Consider the following 12,896-nt stretch of genomic DNA (forward strand, 5'->3'; position numbering starts at 1 on the left):
GTTAAAATGAAGTGAAGGCTAAAGGGGGTTTTTTTTTTTTTTTTTTTTTTTTTCATTGCTAACACTTCTTTTTCCTTTAAACTGGCGAAGCTAGTAAGTAAGATCAGATATTCTGGCCAGTAAAATTCCTGGGATCTTAGTTCCAGAAATACTATCTTTCAAGAAAGATGATGAGGATTTTATGCAAGATAGATTGGTGGTCATATTAGTTACATTGCTTCCTAGCTTGCAATATTGATGTTCCTACAGGCACTCAAATAATTGACATGTATGAATCACAGAGTCTGGATGCATTGCAGATATAGTAGTTTTATAATCTTTTACTTCTTTTTAAATGTTTTCCAGGGAAATAATTTTGCATTGGAATTGTACTTCTTTGTAGTAGCTGACTGCCATAAGCACCACTGTGATCCCCACACCAGCCAGGAATGTTTGATCTCTCCTTGAAATCCCACTGCTGTGGTGATGATTTTTGTCCGTAGCTTTTGCCTTTTCAGTATGGATCAAAGTGATAGAATCTTCTCAATAGGAAGAATTCAAGAGAGTGTTTTTCCCCCCCCCCCGCCGTTTCTTTATTTAACTTCACTGATGTATTTTCAATTGCTGTTTTTGTAGGAAGGCAGAACCTGTTCAACGACGCACAAAGAAAGTCCTCCAAGTAATGCCACTGCAGAAACTAAGCCTATCCCACAGGTATATGTTTGTTTTATTTTGATTATGTCAAAAAGCACTTCTTGAATCCATTGTATTTAACAGTCTTCTCTCTTGCTCTTGCTATAGCTAATACTATATAGCTAATACTATATACTATAGAGTGTCTTCGCCTGGTGCCCCTGGGCTTTTCCAAGGCTGCTCTGCTTTCTTCTAAGCTTTTGGCTTGACTATTTGAGGCCCTCAGAAGGTCAAGGGAGAAGGGAGTTCTCCCTCATTTGCACCCTCCCTCTCACAGGCCAAGAAATAAAACAAAAATAAACAGGGATGATCGAACAGGCATATATTTCTTTTTGGACAAAGTAGATTAAAGAGGATTTGAGGAAGCAGATGAGGTGAAAAGAAGTACATATTGCTTACAAAAGCAAACAAAATAAACACAAGTCAAGAGTTTAATTCTGAATTTTTATTTGTAATTTATTATACTTAACCAAAAATATTGTATCATTGACATTCTTAATATTTATTTAACTTAATATTAAAACGTTGAGTTAGATTTAACTTATTCTCAAACTTTGAATTAGATTAAAACAGCATTGAATGGTTTGGGCAAAGTTTTCTCAAAATAGTTTTTGAAACATTTTGTTCTTTTTAGACAAAATATTGTTTTGTAGTTTTATGAAATATAATTAACATCTTTACATTTGTTTCATTCTGTCCAGTGTTCATTTTCTCTAAGATATTTGTTGAGATCTATGAATTTTCATTCTTATTCTCTTACACTTTTCAATTTTACCTTAACATGTATTTATTTTGATTCTTTTAATTGTCTTTTCTGTATTGTTTAACAGAAATTGCAAATGCCTCCTTGTTCTGAATGTGAGGTGAAAAAAGCCCCAGAAAAACCATTGACCAGCTTTGAAGGGATGGCAGCTAGAGAAGAAAAAATACTGTAAATACTAAGAAACTGTGTTAAAACGTCCATTTGCTATTGTCTTCATACTCTTTTAGAACACAAGCTTGATGGAAATACTAAGTTTCTAAAGCATGCAACTTTTCACAATTTTATGTAACTTTATAAAGTAGTCTACAAATTTTCAAAGATTCCAGACAAATTATGATCCTTAAGCAATAACCTAATTGAAATGAATATCCACAGTCATAAAAATGTTGTCATCAGTAAATTGCCCCATATAAATTGGTCTGGTTTAACTCAAATGCTATCTAACATGTAATTCTCCTGTTTCATTTGGATATCTAGTACTTCTATGATGTAGTTGTCAAAATCAAGTGGAGGATAATAAAATATTGTGGGTTCTCAGCATTCTTAGAATCCAAATTACAATCATATCTGTAAGGGTTTAGTCCACATGAACCAACTGAAGTCACTTTCCTCAAGGTTGGAATTTGTGCCTACCTAAATAGGTTGTTTCTTTGATGGTGTTTATTGCTATTAGTATTATTTTGAACTACTAACAATCATTTTGTCTAAACAATGCTAAGACAATTCTGTCAAGAATTTTGTCAGCTAACATAATTCATTAAGTATGTTTGGCATCATATAGACAAAATATTTGGATGAATGACTAAATTTCTGACACGATTAAATATTCTGGCATTCTATAGACAAATCTCTTATGTATGTCTACTGCAATTACTCCAAGTTAATAACCAAGTTGTCTGAAATACTTGGCAGGATTTTTGGTATGAAGTTGAGTAGTGGAATAGGGAATGAAGAGTGAGTTTTAAAATACAAATATGAAAGCAGGTAATATCTATTACAAAGCAGGGGTTTGATGAAAGTACAATAGCCATGTTGATTCAATAAACCCAGATGCATATTTTTTGAAAACAAATGTGTTATTGAAATAAATCAATGGCAGTGTTAATCCTTAAGAGTTCTGATTTTCTATAGGAATATCACTAATCAAATAAATGCACTCATGAATAATTGGAACATAGCTCACAAGCAAGTGGAATTGACCCTTGAATAATTATCTAGTTAATAGATTTCATAGGACATTCAAAGTTGCAGACTCAGTTAATAACTACAGTTTAAGTTGTCTGAACTGAAAAGTCATTTCTTTTATTTAGAACCTTTTTGCAACTGTAGAAAGCATATTAAACCATTGGTTTTACAGGATGGATCTGTCAAACCACAATATATACATTTGGATCAGTGTATCCTAGAAGATAATTAATAAAATATATTAAAGTAAATGTGTAATCAATAGATGAACTCAGATTCTGAGATTTAATGGCATACCTCTGATCAAAATGGCATATTTAAATACATTTAAAGATTTGGAGAACTGGAAAATATCATTAGCTGTAAAAGTAATATTATAATATATTTATGTAGCAATTCTATTTTCAGAATAGTTCAGTTTCATTTATTAGCGCAGAGAGATGCCAACCACAATGGTTCAACTTAATGATTTTTTGATGATTCCATGAAAACTTCATGATGTCTACATATTTTGAATTTTGAATTTTGTTTTTTTTTTTTTTGGAGGGCTAGTGATACATGGTCCACGAGATATTCAACATTTTATTATAAAATAAGGTTTGTGTTAGACAATTTGCCCAACTGTAGGATGAAGTATATGTTCTGAGCACATTTAAGCAGGTTTAAGTTAGAGTGGGCTATGATTTCCCATAGGTTAGGTATCTTAAATGCATTTTAGACTTACAATGTTTTCAACTTGGGATTTGTTTATCTGTATGTAACCCTATTGTAAATCAAGGGACATTTACATTTTTCATAAAACCAGCTACCCAAGAAAAAAAGATAATTAGCTTTATGGATGATCTATAGAGCTTTCAGATGAATTGACCAGGATAAAATAAAAGATCAAGGTCTGAAGTTTCTGCTTACTCCTTCATATTTCTAAAAATAATTTAATTATAGAAACTAGAATACTGCTAGTCTCCCAAGTCCTGTTCCTTGTAATTTTCCCACTGTGCTCAGTGGCCCTAACCATCTCCATAGTTTCATGACAGGGAAGCAGATCATTTATTTTTAATTTATGTTCAGTCTCCCACCTCCACCCTGGGGCCCACCTTCCCTTGTAGGCCCTGTGGGTCCTATGGAAAGTTATTCACCATGTCATCTAGCACAGCATGTTTTGAAGCATCTTTGGAATGAAAAAAAAAGGAGAATCAGGCTGTTATTTTCTGAAATTGTTATGAGAGATAACATGTTGAATGGTAAGAACTCAGGTTGATATTAATCACGTTTTTATCAATCTTCATTTTAAAGTTGTTTATTTTCTCTATGTTCTAAATTTCTTTTATTCCTGGCTTGATCAAGTGGGCTTTGGATCCATATGTTTTTTTTTTTTTTTTTTTTGAAATGAAGTCTCACTCTTGTTACCCAGGCTGGACTGCAGTGGTGTGATCTCGGCTCACTGCAACCTCTGCCTCCCGGGTTCAAGTGATTCTCCTGCCTCAGCTTCCTGAGTAACTAGGATTACAGGTACCTGCCACCATGCCCGGCTAATTCTTATGTTTTTAGTAGAGATCAGGTTTCACCATGTTCGCCAGGCTGGTCTTGAACTCCTGACCTCAGGAGATCAACCTGCCTCAACCTCCTCCCAAAGTGCTGGGATTATAGGTGTGAGCCACCGCACCCGGCCAATGTATTTTTTCCCTTTAAATATATATAGCATTATACATCCAGCAAAGTTTACTATGTTATATTAATTGCATCATTTCTTTTAAAAAACAGAAAGAAGCTTGTAGCAGGAGACCTTTAAAATATTTTAGGAGTTCCTTTTAATAGCTAAGTTTGAGATTCTTTTTTAGTATATTCTATGACTGTACCTTAATGAATACATTTTATTTATCTCAGTTTCTAATTGCTTTAAAATGTAATCAGATAAGTTAAAAATGTTTCTCTTACATTTGTGAATTTGTGTATGAGAAAGGGGCCATTTCTTACATCTTTTAATTAACAACTAAATAAACAGATGTTGTTTTAAAGGAATTAACACTTAAATCCCAACCATCCTCATATGGAATAAAATATCAACCTAAATGTTGATTATAGAGAGTGTAATTCTATTATGTACCTGTAATGATAAGCAGTGAAAGATTACTTACATTTTGAAAAATATGGAATTGGTTCTTATTAAGAAAAAAGATATTTTCCAATGGAATAACTTGTTTTAATAGAGATACAATCAGAACCAACAATAGTATTTCTCTATAGTTATTTTAAAATAGTAATCAATGTTATGTATTTGATGTATTTGTTTCCAAATTAGAAATTTCTTTTGGCTTTGTGTTTTCTTTCATGTGCATTAAATATGTAAACTGAACCTGTTCCTAAAATGCATTAAACTTAAATGAGTGCTGTGTCTATCCAATGCCAAAATTCTCAGAAGAAAAGTGAATAATATAGTCATTCATCTGGATGTGGTTTTCTGTGTAATCTCAAGTATCTGAATATTGAAAAAACTAGGTTGCTAACTTTTTTCATTCCTTATGCAGATGTTTAGCATCGTAGTGCTGTTTCAGACACAGATCTGTTTCATAAAATATCCTCAATTACAAGTCTAAGACAGTTATATGTAAAGAAAATGTACTATTTTAGATGAGCAATGTGGATAACTGAACTAAAACAATATTTGTGAACTTTGCTATAATGAAATCTTTTATTTTTATAGCTCAGGTATTGTAATTAGCACTAATTGCAGCAGAGGCTGAAATAATTATTGACACCATAGCATACCATAGAGTAGGTTGAACTGGCCAGACCTAGAGAGTGAAGAAAACACATACTGTTTACTTAGGAGACATTTTCTTAGTCATGTGTATAGTCCTAAATTTCCCCAAACTGTGTGTTCATTTGGATTGTGTTATATAATATTAACAGTTGAATGATGAAGAATAAAAGATGCTGAAAGATGGCCTATTTTTGTTCAATAAAGATTGTTACAAGAATACAATGTATATTATCTTACATAAACTAATTGAAAAAGCAGATATGAACATTAAAAATGGTACTTGCTTCTGTGTATCAGGATCTAAGAACTTTTCTTAAATAGCATCTTGAAATTTTCTTTAATCTTTCTTTGCCAATGCCCCCCAAATCTTTTATTTTGCATGTGCTTTCTTTAAAAAATATAGAGTTCCGTGGTGACAGGGATTTTGTCTTTTTTTAATTTAAATTTTTATTTTTAATTTATGAATTATTATTGTGATATGTAATAGGTACAATGTGATGTATCTCTATCTATGAACACACAAGTAGTGGAATGATTATATCAAGTTAATTAACATATCCATCACCTCACAAATTAATCTCAAGTGCTTAGAGCTAGCTGCCTCATAGAAGATGCTCAAACATTTGTTGAATAAATTAATTTAGATGCTGAAACAGCAAGGGAACAAGCAGGGGAGCAGCAAGGGAGCAGGTATTGGCATGAGAACAGAGAACCATAAGAACCAAAAATAAGCATTTTGTTTTGTTTGTTGTATTGTTTTGTTCTTAGACTATCTTTTTTTTTAACTTTTTTTTTTTTTTTCCCCTGAAAGATTTAGCAATAGGCCTGTGGCTGGGACTTTCTAAGCAGAGTAGATAAGGCACTCCTAGGTAAATTTTGAAATGTAGGTCAATGCAATAGAAATATTTCACGTGGACTTTATGAGTCTTTAACTGACACCCACTTCTGACACACACTTGGAAATGCACAGGTTACTTATTTTAGCATTCGTTTCCTAACCTATTGGGTCTTAAGCAGTTGGCTTAAAACAGAGATTTTCTTCTACTTTCTGAAGAGACCTAGCCCTAGCTCTTTAGTAGAAATAACTCTAGGGCTGCCGAGAGGTAAATGAATATCAAGAGGATAGGACTCTGGATTTTTTTTTTTTTTTTTTTTGAGACGGAATCTCGCTCTGTCGCCCAGGCTGGAGTGCAGTGGCGCGATCTCGGCTCACCACAAGCTCCGCCTCCCGGGTTCACTCCATTCTCCTGCCTCAGCCTCCCTAGTAGCTGGGACTATAGGCGCCCGCCACCATGCCCATTTTTTGTATTTTTAGTAGAGACGGGGTTTCACCTTGTTAGCCAGGATGGTCTCGATCTCCTGATCTGGTGATCTGCCCATCTCGGCCTTTCGAAGTGCTAGGATTACAGGCGTGAGCCACTGCGCCCAGCCCAGGACTCTGGATTCTATAATCCCTTCATCTTCAGCTAAAATATTATTTTACATAATTTATTTGTTGGGCTTATATAATGTGCATATACTTTTATTGGAGAAAGGGTGTCCAAATCTAAAGTAATTTGAAAGTCACAGATCAAGAGGATCTGTATGATCCCTCCTTCCTATTTGTTAATTCAGTCATCCATTCAATCATTCAATAAATATTCTTTGAGATTCTGATATGTGCCTGGCATTCTACTTGTTACTGAGGATCCAAATGTAAGCAAAAGTAATAGTTATGAATACCAGTATGTTTCAGTTACACCATTCATTCTTTTAGGTGATTTAAAAAAATGTATTAAATATTCTCAGGATTCTTTGAAATAGACATTAACGTTATCATTATTTCACAGTTGAGGAAATTGAGATAGAGAAGTAGCAATTAAATTACCCCAAATCACACAGCTAGTAAGAGGAAGAGGGGAGATATGGACCTGGAAATGAGTTACTGGAATCCATGCATTTAACAACTTCAACATGCAGGCTGTCCTGCAAAGACTGGGGCCCTGCCTTGATGGAACTTTAAGTTTAAAAAAAGAGAGACAATGATTAATGAAGGAAGCGTACAGATAAATGCATTACTGCAACAAATACAAATGTGAGTTCTCTTTATAGGCTACCATAGCATAGAATCAGGAATATCTGAATGTCTTAGCTGTGCACAGGCTTGATGGAGAAAATGATATTAAGCTAATATTAATAAAAATATGATATTTGTATGGATGTTCAAACCTTCAAAAAGGAAATTTTCTGGTATTAGATACTAGCTAACAATATTTGAAAGTGCAAACTTGAATTCGCATAATTAGGTATTTGCTAATTAGTGCTGTGCAAAAACATGAAAGCATCATATGGTAGAATCATTGCTTCCTATTTCCTGCAAGCTATAATATCTAGCTCTATTAGGTATAAATGATCCTGAAATGTAGGATTCTTCCATAAACCTTAATTTCTAGGGCTTAAACTTGTAGTATTCTCTCTCTCTCTCCCTCTCTTTGAAAAACCCTGAGTTTAATATTAAAATTATTGATTGAAGTTGTCTGTGGAGTGGTTATAGCATTTGCATCATAAATCAGTGTGGTGTGAATGCATTTCCCTTTTCTCCCTTTCTTAGCACTCTCCCACTCGTAAATTCCTTAATTGTTTTGAGAACACCATTTCCTTTCTTGGCTTGTAGACACAGTAGCATCTTGGGAAAAACATAGAATATACTTGTTCACAGAAAATCCAGGATGATTTGAATGAAGCTCCTGGAAGAAGCGGTTGACCTCTATCCCTGGTTAACTGCGGAATGAGCGTGCCTTCCTGGGCCACATCTCTATCAAGGATGAGAACAAGAGAAGACACCCTGTAGTAGGTCATTAGTAAAATGTGATGCTGACACTCTGCACATAAGAGCCACTAAGAATGACCAGTCTGGGTGATTTTGATAGATCTTGCTGAAGTAGATGGGTCATAAATAAAAATGAATTATTTACTAGATGTGTTTCCAGTCATTACTCACTGACCATGGAGGTACTTTAATGAATATTAGCTGAATTAATAACTACAAGTTTGAAAAAGTATGAGATAGATGATAAATGTTCTTCAAATCATCAGAACTTGAGATCAGCTAGGTGTGTCCAAAAAGTAAATTAGATTATTAAGTTGACATAATTAATTCTAATACCCTTGAAAGAGAATACGCCTTCTCACGTTTTATTCTCTTTGAAGGAAAAACAGCCTGTTTGTAAGTATTCGACTTAATATGAGTAAAGGAATAAGAAGGTGGTTGAGGTTTGGGGCAGTATAAACACTGAGATACCCTCACTTTTCCACAATGAATACATAGACTGGTTTTGAATGAGGAATTAGGGCAGATCTTTCTCTACAACATTAAAAAACACTCTGTCATTTCCTCTTTCATTATCACTTCATTTAGGAAGTTTGCACCTAAAGGCTTTTTGGTATTTGAGTCTCCAAATAAGTTTTAGATATTCCTATGATGCCTTTGTTTTACCCATTGACATGGCATCTATTAACTGAAACCTAATAATTTTTCATGTATGTTCCTATGGACAAATATGTGCATTGTTTGTGCTTGTGCATAGTCTTGTTTGCATATGCCTGTTGTAGGCATTATTATAGGGATTCTAAACACATTTGTGCTCTCTGGCATTTGTGCACATTCTAATTTGTGGATGGTAAATTTAGCATATGAATAACTTCATATGTTCACATCTCTCCACATGGATGTACATGCCTTCATGATGTTCATCAATATTAATTCATCAAAATAGACATACGCTATATGTGTATTTATGATATATGTGTTGCATATATTTCATATATATATATTTATCAGTTGAGTACCTTTTTATACTCTGATTCCATTTACATGTTTCATAGTATTTGAACATAGGAATTCTAAGAGCATAGTAGATAACTGTGTATTTATAGTTAAGTGAGAGTCCAATGCTGTTGCAGTGAGCACACTGTGCTAATTCATGCTGTGCAAGTGAACACACTAAATTAGCATACCACTTCAGTTATTTGATAGGGTAGCCATCCTCAGTTCTCAAGTACAAAGGCTTCGTTCATATACCTCTTTATGTTTTCTCATTCATCTACACTTAGACCTAGACCAGAGAGTTATATTTGGAACTATTTGCTGGATGCACTAAAGCAGGGGATTCCTTTTGGCATGGTTCTGCACGCATGTAATCTCAAATGGATTTTGTAGATTATCTTCATTGTTACCAAAACATTTTTTATTTGAGGAAAATTTTGCAAAGTATTTACACTAGATAATATCCACTGTGACTGTACTGGAACAAAGGTATTCTGATAGAGAAAAAAGAATGTAATCATAAGGTCCAGGAAAGAGAGGTATTTATCTTAACTGATAAGAGAATGTTCTAATGACAGGTATTTGCTGCAGAAGTTTCTAGGCATAGCTTACCCTGAAATCAATACACTTTTGAAAGTCAATGTCTGTTTATGAAGAAATACATTGCCAAGGTTTTGTCTTATTGTCTTTATAAAAAATAAAATTATGTTACTTTGCTTTCCGTGTTTTATTTGAAATTTGGGTTAATTACAATAAAATCCATGTTTATAATGTACAGAATAAAACACTAATTAATCCATGGTGGAATTGCTAAGGTTAATGGGCTTTTACTTAAGATGTGATGTGCTTTATATAATTTTATTTTCACAGATAAACAGAAGATAGATGTGTCTGTTTGATTCAAATTATCTGGTTTCTATCCACTTCAACTTTACCAGGTGACCTGGTACATAATTATTTTTTTCCAACACATCATAGGATTTAACATCTCCTACTAGTCCATGAAATGTGAATAAACAATGCAAACTCACAAATTATTTTTTCTAAAGGTTGATGCATGAACTTATGCCAAAGGCTAGAGTGGACATTGTGGTGGTAGACTTTTAAATGAAATACGCAGAAGACTTCCTGAACTTGGCTCTCAATTCTGTGTCTTGAAATAGGTTACTTTGCTGCATACATATGTCTCAACCTTGAGGAGTGTACACACAACTATCCATAGAAGTGGTAAAATATGTTTATAAGCAAATGCTTTGGAGGTAGACTGTTAGTATTACATTTTTAAATCATCTTTTTATGTTTGTGTTCTCAATTAGCTAATCTCTGTGTGTTTCAGTGCTTCCATCAGTAGATTGGGAATAATAAGATAGCATACCTCAAGATAATAACTATTTCATTTAAATATTAAATGAGATTATATGAAGAAGACACACAGTAAACATTTAATAAATGATAATTATTTATGTTTTAAGGGTATTTACACAGATAGAAATGCATTTGCAAATGCCTAATAAGAAAATTATCATGCATTTGGAATTGGATATGTGTTCAGTCTGTCTGTGTTTGTGTGTGTGTGTGTGTGTGTGTGTGTGTGTGTGTGTGTTGGAGGGTGTCTATATGTAGTGAGCAGGAGATATGATCTGTCTTATTTCTAAATAAACTATATTAATGTTTACTATCTAAAGTAAATGACTGGATATTATCTAGTTATCCTTATGTTGAACTCATATTTCTTAAGATTAAAGAGCTAAGATATGATGATCATCTTCTTTGAGTAGTAGCATGAAGTGACTCTCCATCTTATGTACTCAATATTGTCACACTTTTTTTTCCTTCTAAAAACATCTAATTTTGTCTCCTGTTGTGAGTTACAAATACTAATTAGGAGAATAGAATTCTGTTTAATTCTTTCCCAAGATTTTATAAGAATGTTTCATTTCCTTTACGTTCTGGCATAAATTATTTTCTAAATTTTGTTTTCTTATCTAATCTTAAGTGATAATAAATAACGTCTGTGGAAAATGACAAATTGATTTATCCTTATTTGCAATGATATAATGCAATGATATAATTTTAGTAAAGATTGTAGTATAGGCTATAAAGTGATTTGCAATAGTTGCGTTCTAGAAATTAGAGTAGATATAGAAATAAAAAAGTAAAGATTTAATGATATTTTTATTGAATAGAAAATTCGCCAATTGTTTTTTTTTGCCTTTCAAATTTAAAAATGCATTGGTCTAGTACTAGTTCTACAGGGACCTTTAAAACAGCTAATAAAACATTAATCAAAAACCAAAGCCTGCATTTCATCAGATTTTTATTATGGTGGAAATAATTTATACACATTACCATTACTTTTTGAAATGAGATTTTGATTCTCCCACCATGGGAAATAGTTTTCCTTTTCAATCTTTCTTCATCCCTACTTCAAAGCCTCATGGACTTCTTTATGCCTTCCCTCTTTCCTATTTTTTCTTTATTAAAGAAAATGTATGAAAAGACTTCTTCCAGATATGCCCGGAAATTCTTTTGAGAGTAAATGAGATGAGGTCTTTGTGGAACTGAAAGCCCTCAGAAAGTTTGAGATTTATATATCCAATATACTTTTAAATACAAAGTTTTACACTTTTGAAGTAGCCTAATATTCTGCTCAATTGTCATTCTGTGACACCTTTGCCCCCGCAGTCTATTCACCACATGGTGTCCATACTGATTCAAAAAAAAAAAGTTACATCATGACAATCCACTGTTTAAAATTATCAAATGGTTTCTAATCTCATGAGAACTATGCTTAAAAAAATGAAATCCTCATCATGGCCCTACTGTGCTTGGCCTCTCTCTCGGCCTCATTTTCCACCACTCTCCCAATGGTTTATTTTCCTTTAAGTACACTGGCCTCCTTGCTGTACCTTACATTTGCTGAAAAGCTCTTATTTCAGGGTCTTAGTACTTGCACACTGACTGGGATGCTGTTTCTTTAAATATTTATGCAGCTTACCCTTCTCTGTTCTCTACTGAAATGTCACTGCATAAGAAGGATTATTCTTGATTACTCTATTTAAAATGGTACCATTATCCTCATCACTCTGCCCTTACTTTGTTTAAAATTACTTTGTGGCATTATGTCATATATAATGACATGGTAACTTTTAGCAAAATAAATTCATTTTTACAGTAGATTGGTTTGCCAGATTAAGAATGCAATCACCCCAATACTTTAGGTGACTTATCCAAAGTACATGATACCAGAACCAGGATACAAATTTGGAAGACAGTGCAGCCTTACTCATCTAGTGTTTAAATGTATACCCTGAACCTTATCTTAGCAGGGTTAGGATAACAAAAATAGAGTTCCTGTACCATGCCCTAGAATCACTAAAACAGATTTTCTCATATTGGATCAAAGGAGTCTACTTTTTATAAGAATTAAGATGAACCTACACAAACTTAGGTTTAAAAGCACTGAAGAATGCCTGACTTACTGCTTATATAACTAGTATTAACATCTATAGCTGTCCAATTCTTCTCTTATATAAAATCTACCTCATGAGGCAAATTTTCCCTGTTCCAATGTTCTTCATTGTAGTACATAGATATTATGACAGATTTTTCTACCACCTCCCAAATACTGCAGCTTTTCAGCCTGTAGTGAAGCAAAGTTGCTTTTTTCCCCATTTCTGACTATTTCTTATATAGCAATCAGCATGTCA

The 12,896-nt window shown here is 33.4% G+C and overlaps 1 protein-coding gene across 3 annotated transcripts in view; it reads left to right on the forward strand.

Annotated features, from left to right (window-relative positions):
* The window catches only part of LUZP2 (leucine zipper protein 2), a 583,280-nt gene extending 577,680 nt beyond the window's left edge, over positions 1 to 5,600 (forward strand). For 2 of the 3 annotated variants that reach the window (XR_001881449.1, XM_017851852.1), the window contains 2 exons: positions 616 to 693; positions 1,503 to 5,600. Coding sequence is in view for 2 of the 3 variants with exons in the window: in XM_017851852.1 (XP_017707341.1) it covers positions 616 to 693; positions 1,503 to 1,607 (183 nt within the window). In the remaining variant the exon portion in view is untranslated. The remainder of the gene's footprint in view (positions 1 to 615; positions 694 to 1,502) is intronic. The other variant, XM_017851851.1, reaches the window with a different exon arrangement.
* Positions 5,601 to 12,896: the final 7,296 nt, after the last annotated feature.

Source organism: Rhinopithecus bieti, unplaced genomic scaffold, assembly GCF_001698545.2.
Source record: "Rhinopithecus bieti isolate Rb0 unplaced genomic scaffold, ASM169854v2 scaffold_34314, whole genome shotgun sequence".
NCBI lineage: Eukaryota > Metazoa > Chordata > Mammalia > Primates > Cercopithecidae > Rhinopithecus > Rhinopithecus bieti.